The 24,230-nt window shown below is 54.2% G+C and overlaps 1 protein-coding gene across 1 annotated transcript in view; it reads left to right on the top strand.

The window, feature by feature from the left end:
- The window catches only part of ATF6 (activating transcription factor 6), a 91,977-nt gene that overhangs the window by 30,137 nt on the left and 37,610 nt on the right, over positions 1-24,230 (top strand). Inside the window, exons 11-14 of the mRNA XM_054165551.1 lie at positions 340-459; positions 1,518-1,620; positions 2,865-2,929; positions 8,198-8,312. Coding sequence (XP_054021526.1) covers positions 340-459; positions 1,518-1,620; positions 2,865-2,929; positions 8,198-8,312 — 403 coding nt within the window. The remainder of the gene's footprint in view (positions 1-339; positions 460-1,517; positions 1,621-2,864; positions 2,930-8,197; positions 8,313-24,230) is intronic.

The following is a 24,230-nucleotide window of genomic DNA, read 5'->3' as shown; positions in this document are numbered from 1 at the left end:
CAGGAGAGTGTTTGTGCAGCAAACCTTGCACAGCCCTGCAGCAAAAGGCAAAACTGCTTCTCATAGCTCACATATGATGAGGAATACTTCACAGGCTGCTTTTGTGAAGAGATCCAGCATCTGCTAGTGCTCAGCTGTCCCCTGAGTGCTGTCAGAGCCCTCTGGGGAGCTGGCCAAGACACTGGATGTTTGATGGGATTGTTCTTCACCTGTTCCAGCGCTCCCACGGGAGCAGCTCTGCAGCTTTGCCCATGGTTCTCTGGCTTTGGGTAAAGGTTCATGAAAAACCTTGCTTTAAGGGATTTCTTGATGTCTTTCCCTTTTCTTCCCCCTCCCCAGTTATGATGGTTCTGTATCTGATAACAAAGCCTTGATGATAGTCTCAGAGGAGCCACTGCTATACATCTCCCCCCCGCCGCCCCCTTGCCGGCCCCTGATCAACCGGACGGAGTCCCTCAGGTGAGCACCCAGCCTCTCCTGAGGAGAGCTTCTCTGAGGAGTCTAGATGTAATTGTGGTGCTGTGTGAGAGCTGCTGGGCTGTCAGCCCTGGGTGATGTTGTCAGTCTTCATCTGGGAGGCTGGGCTGAGACACCTGAAGGCTGCCTGGCCATTTGGCGAGACCCAGGCTGGGCACAGAGGAGCCCCAGGAGGCTCAGCAGGGGTCAGGGCAGAGTCCTGCAGCTGGGAAGGAAGAACAAACTGCACAGCACAGCTTAGGAGGGGATCTGCTGGAGAGCAGCCCTGGGGAGAGGGACCTGGGAGTGCTGGTGGGGAACAAGTTCTGCATGGGACAGCAATGTGCCCTGGGGGCCAAGGAGGCCAATGGGATCCTGGGGGGCATTCAGAGTGTGGCCAGCAGAGCCAGGGAGGTTCTCCTCCCCCTCTGCTCTGCCCTGCTGAGACCTCCCCTGGAACATTGCATCCAGTGCTGGGCTCCCCAGCTCAGGAGGGACAGGGATCTGCTGGAGAGAGTCCAAAAGAGAGCTGCAAGGATGACTGAGGGACTGGAGCACTATCTGGGGAGGAGAGACTGAGAGCCCTGGGGCTGTTTAGACTGGAGAGGAGAAGGCTGAGAGGGATCTGATCAATGTCTATCAATAGCTGAGGGCTGGGGGTCAGGAGGGAGGGGACAGGCTCTGCTCACTTGCACCCTGGGACAGGACAAGGGGCAGTGGATGGAAACTCCAGCACAGGAGGCTCCAGCTCAGCATGAGGAGGAACTTCTGCCCTGGGAGGATCCCAGAGCCCTGGAGCAGGCTGCTCAGAGAGGTTGTGGAGTCTCCTTCTCTGGAGCCTTCCCAGCCCCATCTGGATGTGTTCTGTGTGACCTGTGCTGGGTTCTCTGCTCCTGCTCTGGCAGGGGGGTTGGACTGGATGATCTGCAGAGGTCCCTTCCAACCCCTGACATCCTGTGATCTGTTAAGTCTTTATGGTGGCTAGTTAAAGTGCTGTCTATACTGACAAGAGCCTTGGCCACTGTTGTTGAAGCCTCTGTTCACACTGTGGCTGTTTGCAGGCTGAACCACGAGCTGCGAGGATGGGTTCACAGGCATGAGGTGGAGCGAACCAGGTCCCGGAGGCAGTCCAACAGCCAGCAGCAGAAGGCACGGGTCATGCAGGTGGGCAGCTGGTGCAGCTTGTGCTGGTGAGCCAGCAGCATGACAAGATCATCTCAGGCAACACCACCAAACAGTCTCCCTTGCTTCTGTCTGTGCTTGTCATTATAGACCAAAGCAGCAGTGGTGCCTGTAATTAGGGCACTCAGCACTTCCCATTTCAAATTGCTGGCTTTGGTTGGTGATTAGAGAATCACAGGGCTGGAAGGGCTGGAAGGGACCTCAAGGCTCAGCCAGTTCCAACCCCCCTGCCATGGCCAGGGACACCTCACACTGCAGCAGGCTGCTCACAGCCACCTCCAGCCTGGCTGCAAACACCTCCAGGCAGGAGGCTTCCACCACCTCCCTGGGCAACCTGTGCCAGGCTCTCACCACCCTCCTGGGGAACAACTTCTTCCTCACAGCCAATCTCAATCTCCCCATTTCTAGTTTTGCTCCATCCCCCCCCAGTCCTATCCCTCCCTGACACCCTCCAAAGTCCCTCCCCAGCTTTCTTGGAGCCCCCTGCAGATCCTGCAAGGCCACAATGAGGTCTCCTGGGAGCCTTCTCCTCTCCAACCTGCACAACCCCAACTCCCTCAGTCTGTGCTCACAGCAGAGCAGCTCCAGCCCTCTGCTCCTCCTCGTGGCCCTTCTCTGGACACCTTCCAGCACCTCCAGATCCCTCTTGCAATAGGGGCTCCAGAACTGGAGGCAGTACTCCAGGTGGGGTCTCCCCAGAGCTGAGCAGAGGGGGAGAATCCCCTCCCTGGCCCTGCTGGCCACACTTCCCTTGCTGCAGCCCAGGATCTGATTGGCTTTCTGGGCTGCAAGTGCACACTGAGAGCTCCTGCTGAGCTTCTCCTCCCCCAGCACCCCCAAGTCTCTCTCCTCAGGGCTGCTTTCCAGCCAGTCCCTGCCCAGCCTGGATTTGTGCCTGGGATTGCCTCCACCCAGCTGCAGGACCCTGCCCTTGGGCTTGTTGCACCTCATGAGGTTGGCTTGTGCCCACCTCTCCAGCCTGTCCAGGTCCCTCTGGCTGGATCCCTTCCCTCCAGCTGTCAGCAGCACCACTCAGCTTGGTGCCATCAGCAAACTTGCTGAGGGTGCACTCAATGCCACTGTCCATGGCACCCACAAAGAGCTCTGAGGTCTTTTCCAACCTTATTGATTCTATGATTCTGTGATCTGGGTTTCTGTAGTGCCAAACCAGGGCAATGCTTCCTGGCTTCATTTTGTGTCATCTTTTTGTTTTGCCCCTTTTCCAGAGCTCCCTCAGTAAGAAGGCAGATTCCCAGCTAATGGCCATGCCTTACACAGACACCAGCCTCAGGTAAGGCACAGCAACTGCTTTGCTACTCCTTTCTACTTACTAATCTAGTTTTTCACCAGCAGCTGCTTGCAGATATTATTGCAGCCATTACTGAACTGGTTGGACAAAGTATCATTGCATCTTATTTGCATTGTTTGTCTTCAGCTCCCTGAAGGGAGGTTGCAGCCAGGTGGGGGTTGGTCTCTTTTCACAAGCACCCAGCACCAGAACAAGAGGACACGGTCTCAAGCTGTGCCAGGGGAGGTTTAGGCTGGAGGTGAGGAGAAAATTCTTCCCAGCAAGAGAGATTGGCCCTTGGGATGTGCTGCCCAGGGAGGTGGTGGAGTCCCCATCCCTGGAGGTGTTTAGGAAGAGCCTGGCTGAGGCACTTGGAGCCATGGTTGAGTTGATCAGATGGTGCTGGGTGAGAGGTTGGACTGGATGATCTCAAAGGTCTTCTCCAACCTGGTTAATTCTGTATTCTGTATTCATCTCCTGAATTTCCCTGATGATTAGAGTATAACCCAGAGTTTCCTGACCCTCTCTGCCTCCCCCCACAACTCGTATGCCTCTCCTGTCTCTCTTTCCTGGGGACAGGAAGAACAGGAGGGAAAAGCTTAAGGAAACAAAACTTCTCTCTCCTGCATTCTCTGTGAGAGTGTTTGAAAAGCCTCCTGTGCTTGGAAGTGACAGGGAAGCAAGCAGAATGGAGTCTAAAGTGGGCAGGACACCTGAAATCACAGAGTGATAGAATCAACCAGGTTGGCAAAGCTCTCAGAGAGCATCAAGTCCAACCTCTGAGTGTTGCCAGTGGAAGCGGGAGAGCTGTGGCCCTTCCGGTTGGAGTGCTGCTTTGAAAGCAGGATCAGCCTGGGAGAGAGGAGCAAGCTGCAGGCTGGGGTTCATGAGAGCAGGCTGCCAAATTCTTATGTTCCTTGACTAAGAAGAAAAAAAACAAGAAAAGAAAAGAAAAATCTTCTTTAAGCTGTGCAGGCAGATGGAGGATGTCTTGTAGCTGAAGGCTGAGCAAACAAGCCACAGGGCCTCAGAGAGCTTCGTGTACATACCTACCCTGCTCTTGAACAAAGGCATCTGCGTGATCAGAAGTGGTCTGAAGCATCCCAGCTTTGCATGGAATCATCTGCTGTGCTCAGAAGGAAGCCAGGGTTACTTGGGATGAATGATCCTTGAATGAACAGGAGCAGTGAGTCATGGCAGCTGCATGCTGTGACTGGCCTGGAGCTGTCAAGAACACAGAGCAGACTTCCAGTTCCTCCTGGAGCCATCAGCTATTAGATGCTCCCTGAAATCATAGGATCACAGGGAATGGTTGGAATGGACCTCTGGGAATCTCCTGTTCAATCTTCTACTCAAAGTAGGGGTCACTTCAGGCTTATTGTGCCTCTGAAAAGACTTTCTCCACATCCTTTTGTAACTCCCATTAGGAAGCTGAGGATTCTAATCCTCAGCAGTGTGCCCAGGGGGCCAAGAAGGCCAAGGGCATCCTGGCCTGCATCAGGAGCAGTGTGGCCAGCAGGAGCAGGGAGGTCATTCTGCCCTGTGCTCAGCACTGCTCAGGCCACACCTTGAGTCCTGTGTCCAGTTCTGGGCTCCTCAGGTTAGGAAAGATGTTGAGCTGCTGGAAGGTGTCCAGAGAAGGGCAAGAAAGCTGGGGAGGGGTCTGGGGCACAGCCCTGGGAGGAGAGGCTGAGGGAGCTGGGGTTGCTTAGCCTGCAGAAGAGGAGGCTCAGGGGAGACCTTCTTGCTCTCTCCAACTCCCTGAAGGGAGGTTGGAGCCAGGTGGGGGTTGGGCTCTTCTGCCAGGCAAGCAGCACCAGAACAAGAGGACACAGTCTCAAGCTGTGCCAGGGGAGGTTTAGGCTGGAGGTGAGGGAGAAAGTTCTTCCCAGCAAGAGAGATTGGCCCTTGGGATGTGCTGCCCAGGGAGGTGGTGGAGTCCCCATCCCTGGAAGTGTTTGAGAAGAGCCTGGCTGAGGCACTTGGAGCCATGGTTGAGTTGATCAGATGGTGCTGGGTGAGAGCTTGGACTCGATGGTCTCAAAGGTCTTTTCCAGCCTGGTTCGTTCTGTATTCTGTATTTAGCAGCACTGTGCAAGTAGGGAATCAGTTCACATCCTTCACACACAGGAAACGAGACTTGGAGCTAACTTGAGCTTGGTTACTCATTTACCAAAGCCTGTGGAGCCACCAAAGCAGCCCTGAGCTTCGGCGCCGAGGCTGCGCGGGGCTCAATGGCGCGAGGCCCAGGCGCTGCTCGGCACGGCCAGGCCCCGCGGGCCCCTCCTGCCCCATGCTCCGGCACAGGCACAGGCAGCTCCAGCACAGGCACAGGGAGCTCACAGGCAGCTCCAGCACAGGCACAGAGAGCTCACAGGCAGCTCCAGCACAGGCAGCTCCAGCACAGGCACTGAGAGCTCACAGGCAGCTCCAGCACAGGCACAGGGAGCTCACAGGCAGCTCCAGCACAGGCACAGAGAGCTCACAGGCAGCTCCAGCACAGGCACTGAGAGCTCACAGGCAGCTCCAGCACAGGCACAGGCAGCTCCAGGACAGGCACAGAGAGCTCCAGCGCAGGCACAGGCAGCTCCAGCACAGGCACAGAGAGCTCACAGGCAGCTCCAGCACAGGCACAGAGAGCTCACAGGCAGCTCCAGCACAGGCACAGAGAGCTCACAGGCAGCTCCAGCACAGGCAGCTCCAGCACAGGCAGCTCCAGCGCAGGCACAGGCACAGGCAGCTCCAGCACAGAGAGCTCCGGCACAGGCAGCTCCAGCACAGGCACAGAGAGCTCACAGGCAGCTCCAGCACAGGCAGCTCCAGCACAGGCACTGAGAGCTCACAGGCAGCTCCAGCACAGGCAGCTCCAGCGCAGGCAGCTCCAGCACAGGCACAGAGAGCTCCGGCACAGGCAGCTTACACCTGAAAAACAGCCTTTCAGCATTCCAAGTTCAACCATGGGAGAAAGCTCTTCCAAAGCACTCGGAAGCCCTTGGGCCTTTGCGAAGCTCTCCTGAGCTCATGGAACAAGTCAGTCACCGAATTCCAAGTGACAGCAGTAATCCACTGATCACAGAACCAAACATTCAGGTTGGAGCAGACCCTCAGCATCACCAAGTCCAACCCAGAGCCCTACTCTACAAGGTTCACCTCCTGAACCATATCCCCAAGCACCACATCCAAACCACCTTCAAAGACATGTTGCACCCCTGGCTATAGAAGATTGAAACAGAAAGGACTTAAATAGGTTGAAATAGAAAGGACTTCTAAACTTCCATGAAAGGTTTCCCTTCCTTTAGAAGGGAAGTTTAGAAGTTCTCTTCCTTTCCCTGCCCTTCCCAGGAAGAAGTTGTTCCCCATGAGGGTGGTGAGAGCCTGGCACAGGCTGCCCAGGGAGGTGGTGGCAGCCTCCTGCCTGGAGGTGTTTGCAGCCAGGCTGGAGGTGGCTGTGAGCAACCTGCTGCGGTGTGAGGTGTCCCTGGCCATGGCAGGGGGGTTGGGACTGGCTGAGCCTTGAGGTCCCTTCCAAGCCTGACCATTCCATGGTTCTATGACTTGAACCCCCAGTCCTGTTAAAGAGCAACCAGCTTGGCAGCTACAGTCCTTGGATTGCAGCAGGATTGTGTTGGCAGTAAGAGAGGAGATAATGATGGTCTACTGTTACTGCTGCTGAAGGAAATCACTTGACGATGGCTTTGTGCCTTGTTTGGGGTGCATGCTTGTGTGTATTTTAGAAACATACCCAAATAATCTGAGTTGGCCAGCCCAGCTGAAAATCTGGGTCAGCAGAAGGCAACTTGGGAGGCAGAGCTTGATGAGTGGTTTTGCCACAAGAACTGCAAACAGGCAGCCTGCTAATAGAGGGGGAAAGAATCAGAGTGAGTGGCTGAGGGTCCAGCTGATGGTTTGTGTAAGTGCAGCTTTCCAATTTGATTAAGCCTGTTATTTTTGAGCTGGGCTGGGGAGGAATCCATGATAGCAATGTGTGCTTGGAATTTCTCACCTCTCCAAGATAAACAGTGGATAAGAGCTATGACTGTACAGCCTGCCAGTGTTTTTGTTTAGAGCAGTTTAGACAGAGTGTCTTTTCCTCCTGTCTGATGTATGTAAGATGAGAGCTGTGAAAAAGATATGTCAGAATTATGAGGGTGTCTTGTTATTTTACTCCCAGGAGGAAAAATCAGGAGCAGATCTCCAAGCTGAGCAGAGACTCACACACAAACAGGGGAATGAGAGAGAAAGATCAAGAGCAGATCTCCAAGCTGCCCAGAGACAGCCACACAAACAGGGGGATGAGAGAGAAAGATCAAGAGCAGATCTCCAAGCTGCCCAGAGACAGCCACACACAAACAGGGGGATGAGAGAGAAAGATCAAGAGCAGATCTCCAAGCTGAGCAGAGACTCACACACAAACAGGGGGATGAGAGAGAAAGATCAAGAGCAGATCTCCAAAGCTGCCCAGAGACACACACACAAACAGGGGGATGAGAGAGAAAGATCAAGAGCAGATCTCCAAGCTGCCCAGAGACACACACACAAACAGGGGGATGAGAGAGAAAGATCAAGAGCAGATCTCCAAGCTGCCCAGAGACACACACACAAACAGGGGGATGAGAGAGAAAGATCAAGAGCAGATCTCCAAGCTGCCCAGAGACACACACAAAACCAGGTGAATGAGAGAGAAAGATCAAGAGCAGATCTCCAAGCTGCCCAGAGACACCCACACAAACCCAGGGGAATGAGAGAGGAGAGGCTCTCACTGCAGTAAATGCCCAGCTCTGTTTGTGTTTACCTTTGTGCTGCTTTGTTGGAGTGGTTTAGGTCCTTAGCAGCAAAACCAAAAGCAAAGTGTTGAGATTTTATTTCAGAATGGCCCTTCCAAAGTTTGCTCAAGTCTGTTCCCCAAAGTCATCACAAATCCCCACCCCCCCCAGGACATTTTAGGTTGACTCCATATTTTTCTCCTGGTTTATTACTGAGCTGGCAAGCAGGGTTTGGCCAGCCTCAAAAGCACAAAGGAAACCAAGCTTGTAAAAGCTTCCTGCAGCAAGACCTCTAAAGCACCTTGAGCTTCCAGAAAGCAGCCAGCAGTTTGCACTTGTATGCCATGTTCTATTTAATGTTATTTTCACTTCTGTGCAGTGTTCCTCCTGCCTCCCTGGGCCAATGAAGAGCTCCTGTTCTCCACAAAAGCTGATCTTTCAAGTCTCTCCCTCGCTGAAGTTACCTTTCTTGTCTGAAATAATTACATACCCCCCTTTTTTATTTCAGCAGGAACTCAGGGAATGAGCTGCAAGTGTATTATGCCTCTCCAAGGAGCTATCAAGATTTTTTTGAAGCTATTCACAGAAGGGAAGATACATTCTACGTGGTGTCATTTCGCAGAGTAAGCCTGGGAGTGTTCTCTCCTTCCTCCCCCCCCCTCTCTCTTCCCCCCCTCTCTCTCTTCCCCCCTCTCTCTTCCCCCCTCTCTCTTCCCCCCTCTCTCTTCCCCCCCTCTCTCTGTCCCCCCACTCTCTTTCCCGCCCTCTCTCTTCCCCCCTCTCCCTTCCCCCCCCTCTCACTTCCCCCCTCTCTCTGCCCCCCTCTCTCTTCCCCCCTCTCTCTTCCCCCCCTCTCTCTTCCCCCCTCTCTCTTCCCCCCTCTCTCTTCCCCCCTCTCTCTTCCCCCCTCTCTCTTCCCCCCTCTCTCTTCCCCCCTCTCTCTTCCCCCCTCTCTCTTCCCCCCTCTCTCTTCCCCCCTCTCTCTTCCCCCCTCTCTCTTCCCCCCAGTCCTGACCTTTTATGTGTATCCATTAGCCTGTTGCTATCACTGACTTCCCTTGTAACACAAAAGGTAACTTAGCCAAGGCTAAAGCTGAGTTTGTTTGTGCATATCTTTCCCAGTAACACAGCTGGATCATTGTCTTTGCAAGATATGCCCCTGTGCTGCTTGCCATGGAAAGAGAGCTTTGCAGCAAGCCCTGTGGGGCAGGGCATGGCAGCACAGCCCTGCCTGAAGGCTGTGGTTGAGCCCAGGTGGCAGCAGGCCAACGATCAGAGCGGTTCCGTGGGGGTTTGCTTAGCAGGCACGTAAACCTCTTGTGTTCTGGGAATGCAAGTGTCCTGTGCACAAATGATGGCTGCTAGCCCTGCATGACAGGATTCCTGTCTTCCTCTCCAACACTTGCAGCTTCACACATCAGCTGCTGCAGCTCTACAGGACTCTGTGCCCTGGCACAGTTTCCTCAGCTGCTTTGTGGCTTGCAGGCTGAGGGAGATGAGCGATGCTGCTGTCTGTGCTGGGATGCAGCAGAGGCTTGTGCTGCAATCTGCAGTGCAGTTACTGACAGTAAAAGCTGGGTTTAGATGGCATCCCAGATGTACTGCAAGCCTGAGTGGTGGTGAAGGCAGGAGAGCTGCAGTAGTGAGAAGCAGCTTGGGATCTGGTGAGGGAAATGGTTAAGGGAAACAGTGGTTGAAACAGCAGCTAGGAGTTGGGAGAGTTTATTTCCTCCCTTTTGCAGGGGCTTGATGAGTCTTTGAAGACATGTCTGTAGTCCATATTTGGCCCTGGCCTGAAGAAGAGGCCTTCACTTTCTCAGCCTTCTGCCTTGCTGGTTTGTAGCCACGAGCACAGGTTCCCTGTGTGCTCGCTCCCAGCCCCAGTTTTCCTGGGATCCTGCAACTCTCCGTTTGCTTCCTCATCATAGGAGGACCCTGGCAGGGGGTGTCCTAAGGTGATGGGGTTCCAGTAGCTGCAACTCCAGCAGCTCCTCCAGCCACAAGCAGCTCTGTGTGAGAGCACAGAAGGAGTTTGAGCAGTTGCTGTGCTGTCACGGCGGCAGCAGCGTGCCGCAGGTAGCGCAGCCCCGGGCTGCAGTCACTCTGCATCTGGGGGGAACTGCTCTGCAGACAAGGCTCAGGCCGAGCAAAACCAGCAGTGGCTCGTGTTGGGGCTGGAGTTTTATGCTGAGTGGAAGCATGAGGTTGGTTTCCAGCGCTGGGGTTGCTGGGTTGTGTCAGAGGGCTGGAATTCGGCGGCTGAAGGCTTGGCGTGCTCTGCTGTGCTTTCGGCTAGCAACACAAACAGAGCCGGCCCCGGGCCCCGGCATCCCCGGCACGACGGGAGGGGAATGAGGCGCTCAGTTCCAAAGGGTTTTCTGGGAGCTCCAAACAAAGGGGAGAGAAGCAGCCTGGGGTTGGGCTGGGTCCTCCCTTGCAGCTGCTGCTCTGCTCCACCTGAATGCCTGTGCTGGAGGGGAGGTTCTGTCGGCTTAGTGACCTGGAAGTTGTCAGCTCTCATTTCCACTCGCGGAGCTGTCCTCGGAGACCGTGTGCCTTGTGCCACAGCATCCCTGCTGCTTGGCCCTGCTGTGTTGCAGGGAGAGCTGCTGGGGCCGGCTGGAGCCGCCGGTGGGGTTTGTGCGGTAGCAAAGCTGTCGGTGTTTGTGGTTGGTGACCGAAAGGGCCTGGGGTGCGAGGCGCTGCGGTGCATTGCCTCATTTGTTGTTGTAACGGAGCAGACCTGAGCCAGTGACAAGCTGTCCCCTTGGGGCGCTTTGGAACGGCTTGCTTGGATTCTTTTGTGAGTGCGGAAGAAAGGACTCCTGCGCAGCCCGAGGGGTGCCACCGGCAGGGCCCCAGCCAGGGGGCTGCCCTTTCACCTTCGCAGGGGCGCTGCTGACTTCGTTTTCTTTGGACCGTAGTTCCCTTTTCACTGGTGATTAGGAGCTGAGGGAAGGGACTGATTTCCACCTCGGTGTTAGGGGACAGTTCACTCCTCCCGCTTGCTTGCTCGGCCGAGTTAGAAGGCAAGGCCCGGAGATGGTAGGCTTTGTTCTCTTCCTTGGCCGTTTGCCCTGCAGACACTCCCAAGCACTTAATAAGCTGTTAGCAGCCACCTACAGAAGAATGGGAATCATCCTGCTAAGAGTTCCAGGGAGGGGATGATGGTCCTGCGCTGAGTGGGAGGTGTGACTGTAGATCTGCTTCCAGAGATCCCTTCCACCTGATGTCTCTGGGATCCTCTTTCCACATGCTTGCTGCTCTGGGTGCAGTGTCTCATAGCCCAGCATCTCTCCTGGGTGCATGTGCTGGGATGTAGCAACAGAACACATTTGTGTCTGTGTGTTCTGCACCCCCTCCCCTGCGCTGCAGGAGCTGTGCTCCCGAGTTCCTTGCATTTGATACAGAAAACAGCATTTGCTGGGGCTGCTCACACTGCTCTTGCACAGCAGGGCTCAGCCAGGACTTACAGAATCACAGAGTTGTCAGGCTTGGAAGGGACCTCAAGGCTCAGCCAGCTCCAACCCCCTGCCATGGGCAGGGACACCTCACACCACAGCAGGTTGCTCACAGCCACCTCCAGCCTGGCTGCAAACACCTCCAGGCAGGAGGCTGCCACCACCTCCCTGGGCAACCTGTGCCAGGCTCTCGCCACCCTCATGGGGAACAACTTCTTCCTCACATCCAGTATTCTGCTGGCTGGCTTTGACATGCTTGTGTGGCAGCAGTTTACTGTGCTGCACACACACTTCTGGCAGTGGTTTGAATGTATTCAGAGAGTCTGAGTGAGGGAGGTTCCAATTCACTGCACTTGATGCCATCTACATCCTGTAGGCAACACTGCTTTAGGAGAATTCAGCTTCAGATGATGTTTCCTAGCCAGGAATTCAATCCTAACCTCTACTTTTCTCCTATCTCATTGCACTTGACAATGGGTGGTTTTTACTAGGCATGAAGTTTTCAGCTCTTGACTTTGTTTGTGGGTTTCCATGGGCTGGGATTGTGTAAGTTGATCTTTCTTGCAGATAAAATGGATTGATTAGACCCTCACAGTCCTTCTGCTCCTCAGAAGACACAGTAGCTGGTTTATCTGTGTGAGTCCTGTGGCTTTGCAACTGCTGCAAGACTCTGGAAGCTCTTCACCAACTCCCCTTTCTCCTGGGGAGCCTGAGCTTAGCTGTGCAGAGAGGGGAAATGACTTGATCCCAGGATCCTAAGATCTTGTCCTCTATTGTGTACAGATGCTGTGAATAATATGTGTGGAAAGAACTGAGGCTCAGGGCATGGTATCCAGGATAGAATACTGAGGCCACCCTTTGGCCTGTCTGCTGTGGGAGGCCAGCCCTTGCCTCTCTGGGAAAAGTGGAGAAAGCAAACTCTGTGGGATTTGTGCTTCTGCAGTGCCCTGGAGCTCAGTCAGCCCCTGGCAAACCATGGCTGCAGTTGACTTTGAAGACCCAGTATGGAAACCTCCTGTGCTTCCATCAAAGGAGATTAATGTCTGTCCCAGCAAGCCTTGGAGGGCTCAAGAGACTGGAAATGTATCACTCAAGATGCAGGAACTTCCCTTTTGGAATGGAATGGAATGGAATGGAATGGAATGGAATGGAATGGAATGGAATGGAATGGAATAGAATAGAATAAGCCAGGTTGGAAGAGACCTTTGAGATCACCAAGTCCAACCTCTCACCCAACACCATCTGATCAACTCAACCATGGCACCAAGTGCCTCAGCCAGGCACCTCCAGGGATGGGGACTCCACCACCTCCCTGGGCAGCACATCCCCAGGGCCAATCTCTCTTGCTGGGAAGAACTTTCTCCTCACCTCCAGCCTGAATCTCCCCTGGCACAGCTTGAGACTGTGTCCTCTTGTTCTGGTGCTGGGTGCCTGGCAGAAGAGACCAACCCCCACCTGGCTGCAACCTCCCTTCAGGGAGTTGTAGAGAGCAAGAAGGTCTCCCCTGAGCCTCCTCTTCTGCAGGCTAAGAGGGAGCTAGGGGGTAGGCAAGTTTCATTCCCACTGCTGCTGCAAGGAGACTAACAGAGTTTAGAATGAGTTGCTGTGTGAGCTGCCCTGGGTGGCCCTGCTCTGGCAGGGGGGGTTTGGACTGGATGATCTCTGGGGGTCCCTTCCAGCCCCTAACATTCTGTGATTTTCCTTTCTCTGACATGTGCTGTGATGACTGAAACTTGAGAAGGCAGAGTTGTTTTCAGGAGAGCCTTTTCTCCCAGGTAGCTATCAGCAGGACAAGAGGAAATGTGCTGAAGCTGTGCCAGGGCAGGTTTAGGTTGGAGGTTAGGAAAGATTTCTTTCCTGCAAGAGTGGTGAGGGGATGGAGCAAGCTGCCCAGGGGGTGGTGGAGGCACCATCCCTGGAGGTGTTCAAGAAGCTGTAGATGTGGTGCTTCAGGATATAGTTGAGTGGTTATGGTAGTTGGGTTAGGGTTGGACTCAGTGATCTCAAAAGTCTTTTCCATCCTTAATGCTTGATGGTGCCCAGGGAGGTGGTGGGCTCAGCATCCCTGGAGGTGTTTAAGAGCAGCCTGGGTGAGGCACTCAGTGCCATGGTCTGGTTGGTTAGTTAGGGCTGGGTGATAGGTTGGACTTGGTGATCTTGGAGGTCTCTTCCAGCCTGGTTGATTCTGTGCTTGTTTCTCACTGTTGCTGCTCTGCCATGCCTGGAAGTTGTGTTCCTGTGTGAGAACCTCCTTTGAAGAGGGAGGAAGCAGAGGAGCAGCACCCAGGCAAGCCAAGGCAGTGAGAGACCTTGGGTGTGTAGCGAGTGGGAGCCAAAGAGGAGCAGCCAGCAAGTGCCAGCTGCAGGGCAGCCTCCTCCAGGCAGCAGCTGTTTGGCCCAGCAGCTGCACACAGCAGCTTGCAGGGCTCAGCAGCAGAGTGCAGGATGTGTCTCAGAGGAGGGAGGTGATGCCTGTCGCCTCCAGTGGGGCTGGGTTTCCTTTGGAAATGTCTGCTCTCTCCCTAGCTCTCCCAGACATCTGGGGAGCAAAGCCTTAGTCACTCTGAGTTTTGTCTCCTTGGGTCTCTCTGAGCCCTGCTGTCCTCTAAAGAAAGCTGAGGGTGAATGTGGTGTCAGGGACAGATGTCTGAGCAGAGACAGCAAAGTCACTCAGCTGTGTCTGGTGTGGAGCAAAAGATGCTCTTGGAGTTGGTTTTATGGATGGCCTTGCTTGGCTTCTCTTCTGTATGGCTGCTGGAACTTGATGAATCATATTCATGCCATCACTGAGCTTCTTGCAGCATTGTCTGTCCCAGGCCTAACTAATACTTTGTTATTTTTAACCTAGCACTTGGAAGGGCAACACAGGCTGGAGATAATTACAGTGAAAATCAAACATGCTGCAAGCAAGGTCTCCAAAGCCCAAAGTGGTTGCAGTAGGAGGTGACCAGAAACAGGATGAGTGCAGTTACAATGTGCTGCACACTTGACAGGCAAAGAGTGGTGGGCCAGGAATGGAGGAAAACTGTTGGCTTTGGAAAGCCTCTGGGAAAGGCCCACAGCTTGTGAGGCTGGTGTGAGCCTGGGGGTCTGGAGCACAGCCATGTGGGGAGAGGCTGAGGGAGCTGGGGTTGATAGCCTGGAGAAGAGGAGGCTCAGGGGAGACCTTCTTGCTCTCTCCAACTCCCTGAAGGGAGGTTGGAGCCAGCTGGGGGTTGGTCTCTTCTGCCAGGCAAGCAGCACCAGAACAAGAGGACACAGTCTCAAGCTGTGCCAGGGGAGGGTTAGGCTGGAGGTGAGGAGAAAGTTCTTCCCAACAAGAGAGATTGGCCCTGGGGATGTGCTGCCCAGGGAGGTGGTGGAGTCCCCATCCCTGGAGGTGTTCAAGAAAGGCTTGGATGTGGCACTTGGAGCCAGGGTTTAGTTGTCAGGAGGTGATGGGTGAGAGGTTGGACTGGATGAGCTCTGAAGGCTTTTCCAACCTTATTGATTCCATGATAGTCTTGAAGCACAGCTTGGATGTGGCACTTGGTGGCATGGTTTAGCTGATGGTGTGGTGGTGTCAGGTCACAAGCTGGGCTCAATGCTCTCAGAGGTCTTTTCCAGGCTCCATAACTCTGTGCTTCTGTGGCACAGGCTGGAGAAGAATATTTGAGGAAGTGTGGGAGGAAGATTACAGAGTGGAGGTGGTCTCAGTGAAGGAAGTGGCAGCAGTGGCTCACCTGTTAAGAACAGACAATTGCTGACAGCAAGGGGAGCATGGACACAAGCTTCTGCACACACAGGCAGTGGATTCAAGTAGAGCAGGTGCTGTCTGTGCAGCTCTGAGGCAGTTCCTTTCCTTCAGGAAATGACCCAAGGTAAATAAGTCATCAATACTTCGAGAATGGCAGCTAATAATGTGCTTTGGGTTTCTTGCTTTGGAGGCAGCATAGTATTCACTGAAGGCAATTTGGCTTGGCTTATCCTGCCCAGCTCACAGAAGGGAGTGGTAGGCTCTGGTTTATGATCTGGAGCAATGTTTAATTAGGGAATCATAGAATCACAGAACATGAGAGCTTGGAAGGGAGCTCCAGAGCTCACCCAGTCCAACCCCCTGCCAGAGCAGCATCACCCAGGGCAGGCTGCACAGGAATGCAGCCAGGTGGGGTTGGAAAGGCTCCAGAGGAGACTCCACAGCCCCCCTGGGCAGCCTGCTCCAGGGCTCTGGCACCCTCACACCAAAGAAGTTTCTCCTCATGGTGAGCTGAAACCTTCTCTGTTCCACTTGTCTCCACTGTTCCTTGGCTTATTGCTGTGCACCACCCAAGAGAGCTTGGCCCCCTCCCCTGGCCCCCCAGCCCTCAGCTATTGACAGACATTGATCAGATCCCTCTCAGCCTTCTCCTCTCCAGACTGAACAGCCCCAGGGCTCTCAGTCTCTCTTCCCAGGGGAGCTGCTCAAGTCCCCTAAGCATCCTCCTGGCTCTCCCTTGAGCTCTCTCCAGCAGAATCACAGAATCACCAAGGTTGGAAGAGATCTCAAAGATCATCAAGTCCAAGCTGTCACCACAGACCTCATGACTAGACCATGGCACCAAGTGCCACATCCAATCCCCTCTTGAACACCTCCAGGGATGGGGACTCCACCACCTCCCTGGGCAGCACATTCCAGTGATGAATGACTCTCTCCATGAAGAACTTCCTCCTCACCTAGAGCCTAAACCTCCCCTGGTGCAGCCTGAGACTGTGTCCCCTTGTTCTGGTGCTGGTTGCTAGAGAGAAGAGACCAATGCTGATCAATGCTGTTCAGGCCCTAACTCTGCAGTGGCATAAATGGAGCTGCAGTAGCCACCAAGACACTGACCTGTGTTTGGTGGCAATGATCTGCATGAGAGGACTCACCTGGGTGGTGTTTAATTTGACAGCATGTGCAGAGAGCCCTCTGAAACAGGCACACTTCCCTGCTGAGGCAGGCTCCACACTCACACAGCATCACACTGCTGCTTTGGTTTCCAGCTCTTACACCCTGACAGCCCTAAACAGGAGTGCTGATGGAGGTGCCATGTGCAGGTGTCCTGGGTTTCATTGTGCCCACACTGCCAGTCCCACCTTCTGGTGAGTGTTAGTCATTGTGGTGCCACACTTGAGAGCCCTGTTTGAAAGCTCAGGCACAAGGTTAGAGTTAATCCTGGGCAGATAAAGCTCTTTGCTTGCAGTTTGACTCAGCCCTCTTGCCAGATTGTGTTGGGTTTGTCCCTCAGCTGGCCAGCACACAAAGCTGACTGTGTGGAATAAGAGCCCAGGTGCTGTTAGGAGTGTGTGCAGATTATCATCACCTCCCACAGGACCAAACACAACACTTGAGGCTTCCAAGTTTCCTTCTGAACTCACTCACACTCCCAGGACAAGAAGTGTGACCAAATGAACTCTGCCCTGGCATCTTTAGACTGCCCTTGAAGCTTGTAGCTGGCTTTAGAGCTGCTGGGGAGGGGAACATGAAGCTTGCCTCCTGCTTCTGGCACTCGTGGTTGCTTGTAGCCTGTCTACCTTCTTGCTCTCTGCAACTCCCTGAAGGGAGGCTGTAGCCAGCTGGGGGTTGCTCTCTTCTCCCAGGCACCCAGCACCAGCCTCTGGGAAAGACCCACAGCTTGTGAGGCTGGTGTGGAGCCTGGGGGTCTGGAGCACAGCCATGTGGGGAGAGGCTGAGGGAGCTGGGGTTGATAGCCTGGAGAAGAGGAGGCTCAGGGGAGACCTTCTTGCTCTCTCCAACTCCCTGAAGGGAGGCTGTAGCCAGCTGGGGGTTGCTCTCTTCTCCCAGGCACCCAGCACCAGAACAAGAGGACACAGTCTCAAGCTGTGCCAGGGGAAGTTTAGGCTGGAGGTGAGGAGAAAGTTCTTCCCAGCAAGAGATTGGCCATGGGAATGTGCTGCCCAGGGAGGTGGTGGAGTCCCTGCCCATGGAGGTGTTCAAGAGGGGCTTGGATGTGGCACTTGGAGCCGTGGTTTAGTTGTCAGGAGGTGTTGGGTGAGAGGTAATAGGTTGGACCTGATGATCTCTGAGGTCTTTTCCAACCAGGTTGATTCTGTGATTCCATGAGTCTCAGTGGGATGTGCACAGCTGCAGGCAGAGTGTTTGGTGTCACTGTCACCACTGTCCCCCCCCTCCCTCCCCACCAGAGCTTCTAAATAACTCCTACTTGAAAGGGTTTGGTGAGAACCCCCTGAGCCCTGCCCAGCATTGCTGGTTTGTTTCTCACTTCCCAGCAGTTGTGCTCAAGCTGTGAATGGTCCCAGAATCACAGGAGTGTGTGCTGGAGGCACCTCTGAAGCACTGAAGGTCCATGGTCAGCCCTGGAGCAGGTCAGCTGTGTCTTGCTCTAGCTGAGCCCCGGGGAGCTGCGGGGTCAGGGGGTCCTGCTGTGCCCCTGTGGTGCTGCACCACAGGGGCACAGGGCAGGGCAAGGATCTGACTGCCCCAAACCACTGCCTGTGCCCGTGGCACCTTGCCCTCTGCCACTGCAGAGTCTCTGCAGCTCTGGCCAGGTGCTTGGAGCTTGCACCTGCCCTGGTCCCTTCATGTCCCCTTCAGCAGACTGAACCAGCAGAGCTGCCTTCATCTCTCTTCACAGGCCATGTGCCCCAGACCCTGACCGTGCTGAGAGCCTCTGCTGGCCCCTCTCCAGTTTCTCCACGTCCCATCTTTGCTTGGGAGAAGAGAAAGGAGCCCCAGAGCTTTACATAGCATCTCAGCCATGGGCCCACCAATGCTGACCTGAAGGTTACAAAGCATGGCTCAGTGTCTTGGCTGTGGTCCCCACATTTGCCTGAGGCTTGCCTGGTTTGCAGTGTTCCTCTGACACTTCTCTTTCTCCTCCTTAACTTCCTTGCATCTGGGGTTTTCCTTAAGCCATTCCACAGGCTGCTGTTGCTGCTTTGCAAACCAGCAGGCACCACAAACTCTCAAGCACAGCACAGGGCTCCTTCTGCCCTTAACAGAGGCAGCAAAGCTCCCCTCAGTTTTTCCCTGCTGTCCCAGACACCTAGTGTTGCATGGATTGAATTTCCTTCCAGAGGTGCCTCTCTTCTTCTGGAGATTTTCAGGGCAGCTCAGACAGCTCTGTCACACAGCTAAAGCTGGAAAAAATTAATCTCACCCTAAGTGGAGAGATGAAAGGCTTCTATTTGCTCCAGCCATTATGTTCTAAATGTGGTTGGGAGTTGGCAAGTACTGACAGAGGAAAACATATTGCTCTCCAGGAAGGAGACAGCCCCAGCCTGAGAGCTGCAGCCTGGTGTGTCCTTTGAGTAGCGTGCAAGCAAACATCTCTCTCTGCTTTCCTCTTCCTGAAGCTGACCTTTCACTCCCTTCAATCTGATCTGGTGCCTCTGATCTTGCTCATTCAGTTGCTGTGGCAGGCAGACACTCACATCACATTGGACAGGCTGCAGAGCTGGGCCCATGACAACCTCATGAGCTTCAGCAAGACCAAGGGCAAGGTCCTGCAGCTGGCTCAGGGCAAATCCAAGTACTGATATAGGCTGGGCAGGGACTGGCTTGAGAGAAGCCCTGAGGAGAAGGACCTGGGGGTGCTGGGGGAGAAGCTCAGCAGGAGCCAGCAGTCAGCACTTGCAGCCCAGAGAGCCAAGCAGAGCCTGGGCTGCAGCAAGAGAAGTGTGGGCAGCAGGGCCAGGGAGGGGATTCTGCCCCTCTGCTCCACTCTGCTGAGACCACAGCTGCAGCTCTGGGGCCAGTTCTGGAGCCTCTGTGCCAGGAAGGATCTGGAGGGGCTGGAAGGTGTCCAGAGAAGGGCCACAAGGATGAGCAGAGGGCTGGAGCTGCTCTGCTGTGAGCACAGCCTGAGGGAGTTGGGGTTGTGCAGGATGGAGAGGAAAAGGCTCCCAGGAGACCTCATTGTGGCCTTCCAGGTTCTGCAGGGGGCTCCAAGAAAGCTGGGGAGGGACTTTTGAGGGTGTCAGGGAGGGATAGGACTGGAGGGGATGGAGCAGAACTAGAAATGGGGAGATTGAGATTGGCTGTGAGGAAGAAGTTGTTCCCCAGGAGGGTGGTGAGAGCCTGGCACAGGCTGCCCAGGGAGGTGGTGGAAACCTCCTGCCTGGAGGTGTTTGCAGCCAGGCTGGAGGTGGCTGTGAGCAACCTGCTGTGGTGTGAGGTGTCCCTGGCCATGGCAGGGGGGTTGGAGCTGGCTGAGCCTTGAGGTCCCTTCCAGCCCTGACAGTTCTGTGATCCTGCCCTGTGTTGCCCCTGCTGGGAGGTGCTGCCTTCATCTCAGGGGAGAGGTTAAGAGGTGTATTCAGGTACCTCAGTGCATAAGGGCTAAAGGAAGGGCACAGGAACAGATCCCCAGAGGCTGAGCTCATGGTCAGTTGCTTTTTCCAGAGAGCTGAGGGATAGTAAATCTTTCTAGCAGAGACTTTCCAGCCCCTCTGATGCATGTCTGTGCAGCTGATTCAGCTTCCACAATTAGGAAAGACTTGTAGCTAATTTCCTGCCCATCTGCCTTGCTCTCAGATGCATCTCCTTGGCTGCAGCTCAGAATCAGGCTGCCACTCTCTGTCTGGGCCACTCAAGGGCAAACAGCAGCAAGCTGCAGCTGTCCCTTCACTTGGAGCCATGGTTTGGTTGTCAGGAGGTGTTAGGCACTAGGTCATAGGTTGGACTTGATGATCTCTGAGGCCTTTTCCAGCCTGCTTGATTCTGTGACTCTATGATTCATGGACAGCAGAGAAGAGCACCACCCTGCTGCTGAGCTTTGGCTTTCACAGACTTTGGCCTAGAATGTAACTAAACTAATGTCACCTATGTATTCTCTCCTGTCATTGGCCTTGAAAGGTCTTCCTGGGCTCTGCCACTCATTGCTTGCAATCTTCTTGTTTCCTCCTCCATATGCATTACCCTCTCCAGTGACTCTATTGCCATCATAGGTCAAGGGATGGATGAGGAAAGGGAGACAAAATGTCATTTCACTCCCTCACACCAGATTGGCATCCAGTGCCTGCTGTCCTGGCTGCAAAGGCCATCTCTCTTCTTTTTGCAGGCACTAAGTTCATTTTAAGACAAATGCCATGCCTGCTGCTCAGCTCAGTCTCAAGCTGTGCCAGGGGAGGTTGGGGTTGGAGGTGAGGAAGAAATCCTTCCCAGCAAGAGAGATTGGCCACTGGGATGTGCTGCCCAGGGAGGTGGTGGAGTCCCCATCCCTGGAGGTGTTTAGGAAGAGCCTGGCTGAGGCACTTGGAGCCATGGTTGAGTTGATCAGATGGTGCTGGGTGAGAGCTTGGACTGGATGATCTGTGAGGTCTGTTCCAGCCTGGTTCATTCTGTGCTGCATCTGCTCCCATTCAGTGTTTGGGCTCAGGACAGTGTGGTCCTTTGCTGCAGTGTGGACTGGGTGCAGACTTTTCAGAGGAATTGTCACCACCTACCTGCTGCAGTGTGAGCTGTCCCTGCCCATGGCAGGGGGTGGCACTGCCTCAGCCTTGAGCTCCCTTCCAGCCCTGGCAGCTCTGCAAAATGGAGCTCTGCACTCTGGCAATATTTTCATCCAGGCCTTTAAATTGCTCTTCACCTGTGCACCAGTACTAAATACAATGGGGAAATTGTTCTTTTCATGACAGCATATATTTATTTTGGGGGGGGTCCATTTCATGTCAAACCTGTCCCTCAGCCTGAATCCTGCATCTCTGGTGGCATTCTGCCTCTTGGCTTTGGGGGTTTTATGACTGAGCTGTCCAAGCTGATGAGTCTGCTGCACTGACAACTGGAGGTGGGCTGCTGCTTGCCTTGCAGCTGTCTTACATTAGTGTGGAGATTCAGTGGGAGGTATTAATGAATTGTTTCTGTTGCTGCAGAGGGCAAGAGGAGCCACAGAAGGGCCATGAGGAGGAGCAGAGGGCTGGAGCTGCTCTGCTCTGAGGACAGACTGAGGGAGTTGGGGTTGTGCAGGCTGGAGAGGAGAAGCCTCCCAGGAGACCTCATTGTGGCCTTCCAGGATCTGCAGGGGGCTCCAAGAAAGCTGGGGAGGGACTTTTGAGGGTGTCAGGGAGGGATAGGACTGGGGGGGATGGAGCAAAACTAGAAATGGGGAGATTGAGATTGGATGTGAAGAAGAAGTTGTTCCCCATGAGGGTGGTGAGAGCCTGGCACAGGCTGCCCAGGGAGGTGGTGGAAGCCTCCTGCCTGGAGGTGGCTGTGAGCAACCTGCTGTGGTGTGAGGTGTCCCTGGCCATGGCAGGGGGTTGGAGCTGGCTGAGCCTTGAGGTCCCTTCCAGCCCTGGCACTTGTATGATTCTTCAGATGGCAATTTCAAGCCAGGGCTGGACCTGGTGCCATGTGTGCTGTGGGACTGAACACGCTGCACTCAAATGAGTTGCCTTGGTTTACAAAGGCTGATGTCTGGACTCTGCTTCACAGTTGTTTCTGGCTGGGATTCTGAAGTTCTTTGGTGCTCCTGGCTACCTGCATGTGTTGGCATTTTTGCTTTGTCTGCTCTGAGAGGAAATTGTTTTGCCAGAGGAGAGTTCACTCAGAGACTCTGTGGCCTTTGTCAGGCTTCTGTAGCTATGCCTAAGTATTTGCCATGCTTGTGTAGCTCTGCTATCATCATCTTCCTCACAGTGGTCCTGTCCTGAGAGATCTGCAGGGTACTACAGTAGGGAAGGGGTGAGGTAGAGATGCAGTCTGGACAGGCTGTCCCAGATTTGAGACAAGGCCCTTGCAGAGCTTGGAAATGCTGGTAAGAAGGAGCCCTTCAGACCAACCTCCTGCAGGAAGCAAGGCTGTGGCTTTGGCAGTGGCATTGTGAAGTGGACTCAGAAGGTTGGAGATCTCACTGCAAAGCCAGATCCAAGTTCTAGTACTTCAGTGTCCTCTGAGCTCACTTGTAAGCAGCAGAGGAGGCAGCTGGATCAGGCAGTGGATTTTGAACCAGTGTCATGTTGCTGCAGCAGCTGGAAGGAAGCCTGGCATAAGTTCAGTTTTATCCATCCAGCTTCTGTTTCATGGGGGATTTGATCTAGAGACAAACCAGGATTTACAGTCTGGTGCTTCTCATGGTGCTGCCCAGGAAACCACATCACTGCTGTGCATTGGTTGGCTCTCTGCTCACAGGGCAGGGCTGCAAACACAGGAAGGGGCTGGAGGGGCTGGAGCATGTCCAGGGAAGGGCCACGAGGATGAGCAGAGGGCTGGAGCTGCTCTGCTGTGAGCACAGACTGAGGGAGTTGGGGTTGTGCAGGCTGCAGAGGAGAAGGCTCCCAGGAGACCTCATTGTGGCCTTGCAGGATCTGCAGGGGGCTCCAAGAAAGCTGGGGAGGGACTTTTGAGGGTGTCAGGGAGGGATAGGACTGGGGGGGATGGAGCAGAACTAGAAATGGGGAGATTGAGATTGGATGTGAGGAAGAAGTTGTTCCCCAGGAGGGTGGTGAGAGCCTGGCACAGGCTGCCCAGGGAGGTGGTGGCAGCCTCCTGCCTGGAGGTGTTTGCAGCCAGGCTGGAGGTGGCTGTGAGCAACCTGCTGTGGTGTGAGGTGTCCCTGGCCATGGCAGGGGGGTTGGAGCTGGCTGAGCCTTGAGGTCCCTTCCAAGCCTGACAATTGCATGGCTCTGTGACTGCAGTTTGTGCTGTGTGTGCTCCTTCCAGGCAGAGTCTGCAGCTGAGCAGTGGTTGCAGGGATCCAGGATTTGTCTTGTGGAGAAGACCTGAGATCTGGAAAGCAAATTTAGCAGCTCTGGGTTAAGGTTTTGTCAGAGAGGCAGAGAATCTGGATGCCAGCCTCCTGGGTTTCACTGGACATGATTCACGTGCTCTACCTTAAATTGCATGGGTTTGCAATCACAGATTGCAGTGGCAAAGCTGATAGGCTGCAGATGCCATGCAGAAAGCAGAGCTGTGCTGCAGTGCTTGAGAGCAGGAGGGGAATTTGGGGTTGTGGGTGGCAGTAGTAATGAAACAATTAATTCCTTTTGGCTCTTAGAGCTTTGTAAAAGCTAAGAGGATAATTGCCAGGCTCAGCTGGGTTACAGAGGAGCAGCATTTCTGGGCTTCCACAGCCCATGGGAAGGCAAGAAAATGGCTGAGAAACCTCAGTTGGAGCACATTTTTTGTGGCTCTTATCACTGTGGTTTGATTGCAAGAGCACTTGGGAGAGATTCTGATCCTTATCAAACATAATGGGAGGAACTTTTACACCAGACCAAGTTGGAATCACTTTACCCCCCACACACACTTTCAGAACCTCAGAACTGAGTGAGCTACTCAGACAGATTTACCTTCTCCTGCTTATCTGCAGCTCAGCTGATCTCACAGAACCACAGAACTGTCAGGGTTGGAAGGGACTTCAAGGCTCAGCCAGTTCCAACCCCCTGCCATGGCCAGGGACACCTCACACCACAGCAGGTTGCTCACAGCCACCTCCAGCCTGGCTGCAAACACCTCCAAGCAGGAGGCTGCCACCACCTCCCTGGGCAACCTGTGCCAGGCTCTCACCACCCTCCTGGGGAACAACTTCTTCCTCACAGCCAATCTCAATCTCCCCATTTCTAGTTTTGCTCCATCCCCCCCAGTCCTATCCCTCCCTGACACCCTCAGAAGTCCCTCCCCAGCTTTCTTGGAGCCCCCTGCAGATCCTGCAAGGCCACAATGAGGTCTCCTGGGAGCCTTCTCCTCTCCAGCCTGCACAACCCCAACTCCCTCAGTCTGTGCTCACAGCAGAGCAGCTCCAGCCCTCTGCTCCTCCTCGTGGCCCTTCTCTGGACACCTTCCAGCCCCTCCAGCCCCTTCCTGGAGCAGGGGCACAGCCAGCACACAAATGATCCAAACATGCTTCAAGTCCTTTAAAAATCTTCCTATTTGGTTTTCCCCAAAGCTGTTTGCTGAGGCATGGGATCCTCTCCTTCACATCCTCTCTACTTTCTGTTTAGGATTTTTGTTTCTTTTAATTTTTTGGCTTTTTAATCAGCTGCCAAAGCAGAATGACCTCACAGCCAATGCATGCATTGTTCTTGACTCTCAGGCTTTGCAGAGCGCTTCTGCAGGCAAGTTGAATCAGCTGGAATGCTGTCCAGGCTCTGTCCTCTGCCCTC

Source organism: Dryobates pubescens, chromosome 11 (genome assembly GCF_014839835.1).
Source record: "Dryobates pubescens isolate bDryPub1 chromosome 11, bDryPub1.pri, whole genome shotgun sequence".
NCBI lineage: Eukaryota > Metazoa > Chordata > Aves > Piciformes > Picidae > Dryobates > Dryobates pubescens.
This window is presented reverse-complemented; position numbering and strand designations above follow the sequence as displayed.